The 2,562-nt window shown below is 63.6% G+C and overlaps 1 protein-coding gene across 1 annotated transcript; it reads left to right on the top strand.

Moving 5' to 3' along the window:
- Positions 1–1,057: 1,057 nt before the first annotated feature.
- On the top strand, positions 1,058–2,317 carry LOC100346067 (olfactory receptor 10A7-like). Its single transcript, XM_008250229.5, has one exon. The coding sequence runs from the start codon at positions 1,058–1,060 to the stop codon at positions 2,120–2,122; it is 1,065 nt and encodes a 354-aa protein (XP_008248451.2). The 3' UTR covers positions 2,123–2,317.
- The last annotated feature ends 245 nt before the right edge of the window (positions 2,318–2,562 follow it).

The following is a 2,562-nucleotide window of genomic DNA, read 5'->3' as shown; positions in this document are numbered from 1 at the left end:
CAGCTCCAGGCCATGGCAAAGCCTGGAGGCCGAGTGAGGCCTGCCTGGCTGCCGCTCAGGGGGGCTCCTGTCCCGGGGCAGCGAGGTGGGCAAACCCACCCACACCCACCTGCCCCAGTGCCACCTGGAGGTGTGGTCCTCTCTGCCCGGGCTCCATTCGGAGATGGGGAGCCTTCTGTTCTGCCCAGGGCCATTTGGATATTTGTCACATCATTCTTGCACTGTACAACATCAGCAACTCAAAAACGAGCCTGCTGCAGGTGCGTTGGTTTGTGAGGCTTGCCTGCAGCTGCCTTCACAGGGCCGGACCCGGCGACTTCCCAGGCTTCACAAGGCTGTGGCCAGACCTCCCCTCCCCGGGAAGACCCTCCCAGTTCCCTCCACTTGTGTGGGAGAGATGGTGCCGCTTTTCTCTGCTGCTGCTCCGGAAGGACGCAGATTTTACTGGGCATTATCCGTGTACCAGGTGCTCTCCATGTGCCACAGACTAAACGAGGCAGGAAAGTCCATGGATGCAGCACTCGCAGGGCAGCCGGCAGACACCAGCCAGGAAAAAACACGCAAAGCAACTCCAGAGGCTGTCATCCTGACCAGTGTGGGCCTGAGTTTTCCGGGAGTGGGAGAAGGACCCTCTGAGGAGGGGGCCATCGTAGCTGATACCTGCAGAGAGAGAAGGAAGTGGGAGAGGAAGATCTTGAGGTTGGAGCAGTAGATGCAAAGGCCCTGGGGTGACAGGAAATGTAGGGGTTATGGACACCGAGGCTGTCTCTGAGGCTGGGCCCTGGGAGGTGGGGATGGCGACATAGCCAAGAACCAGGGCACAGAGATCCTCACACAGGGAGACACAGGGAATAGCGGGTCGTGGGGGAAGGGACCACTACGTGCCAGGCCCCAAGGAGGGACAAACCCTGGTGCATGGATCAGAGAAACAGGCAGCGGCCAGGCCAGCAGCTGTGGTCATTGGACTTGGTCCCACGTCTCCAGGCCGTTCAGGGGGCGCCCTACCCGGGCCACCATCAGACCTGCCATTGCATACGACCCCTCCCAGGTTCGCGCCATGGGGACAGGGCCAGGCAGGCGCAATTCCCCGGCTCACCGGCCTCTCCCTCCCCACCTTCCCGCAGGCTTCCTTCCTTCCGCGGCCAGGCGAGGCCCCCACGCGCCCCAGGGCCCCATGCCCGAGTCCTGGGCCAACGGGAGCCTGGCCGGCGACTTCGTGCTGCTGGGCTTCGCGCACGTGCCCGCGCTGCGGCCGCTGCTCGCGCCCCTCTTCCTGGCCATGTTCCTGCTCACGCTGCTGGGCAACGCGCTCATCGCGGCGCTCACCGGCCTGGACCCCGGGCTGCGGGCGCCCATGTACTTCTTCCTGCGCCAGCTGGCGCTGCTGGAGATCTGCTTCTCGCTGGACGTGGCGCCCCGCCTGCTGCTGACGCTGCTGCGGCCTGGGCGCGGCGTGGCCCCCGCGGCCTGCGCCCTGCAGCTGCTGCTGGTGCTGTCGTGCGTCACGTCCGAGTGCTTCCTCCTGACCGCCATGGCCTGGGACCGCTACATGGCCATCTGCAGGCCCCTGCGCTATGGCGCCATCATGAGCCCGCGGCTGTGCCACCTGCTGGCCGCCGCCTGCTGGCTGGCGGGGGTCCCCGTGGCGCTGGTCTTCACCGTCTGGCTCTTCAGCTTCCCGTTCTGCGGGCCGCGGGGCATCCGCCACTTCTTCTGTGACATCGCCCCCCTGCTGAGCCTGGTGTGCGCAGACACCAGGGTCTTCGAGGGCTGTGTGTTGGTGGCCACAGTGTTGATTATGATCCTGCCCTTCTGTCTGATAGCCATGTCCTACGTCCTGATTCTGGCCACCGTCCTACAGATGCCCTCGGCCACAGGGCGCCACAAGGCCTTGTCCACCTGTGCCTCCCACCTCATCGTGGTGGTTCTGTTTTACGGCACCACAGGGGTCATCCACTTGCGTCCCAAGGCCAGCTACTCCCCAGAGAGCAAGCAGGTGGTGTCGCTGTCCTACACCCTGGTGACGCCCATGCTCAACCCCCTCATCTACAGCCTGCGGAACAAGGAGGTGAGGGCTGCACTGGGGCGCGTGTGTGTTCAGAGAAGCCCCCGTGCTCTGTGACCTTGCACAAGGACTTTATCCGGCCATTGCCGTGCACTCCTTCTGGAGCGATCTGGGAGCACCTCAAGGCACAGCAGTGGGAACTCTTTGTCTTTCTCCTCCTGTGCGTCTCCTGCTGGCGTGGGGTGATGGCGCCACGCCCCTGGATATCTGCCTTCAGCCCAGTCATCCTTCTCATGAGCTCTGTTTGTGGAGGACGCTCTGTCCCTCTGTGCTGCTGGAGCACGAACCAGATCCGCATTCCAGCCGCAGTTGCAGCACAGTTTCTGTTGAAGCAGCATTGCCAGCTTGGGTGAACGAAAGCACAGCACCTAGGCGAGCTTTGATCTCAGCTGAGTAAGAAATTGGTCGGGTCGGTGCCGCGGCTCACTAGGCTAATCCTCCGCCTTGTGGCGCCGGCACACCGGGTTCTAGTCCCGGTAGGGGCGCCGGATTCTGTC

The sequence above is a fragment of the Oryctolagus cuniculus genome, chromosome 18, assembly GCF_051225735.1.
Source record: "Oryctolagus cuniculus isolate XC-2025 breed Fujian yellow rabbit chromosome 18, ASM5122573v1, whole genome shotgun sequence".
In the NCBI taxonomy this organism is placed as follows: Eukaryota; Metazoa; Chordata; class Mammalia; order Lagomorpha; family Leporidae; genus Oryctolagus; species Oryctolagus cuniculus.
Note: the sequence above shows the minus strand (reverse complement) of the source record. Positions and strands in the feature narration are given on the sequence as shown.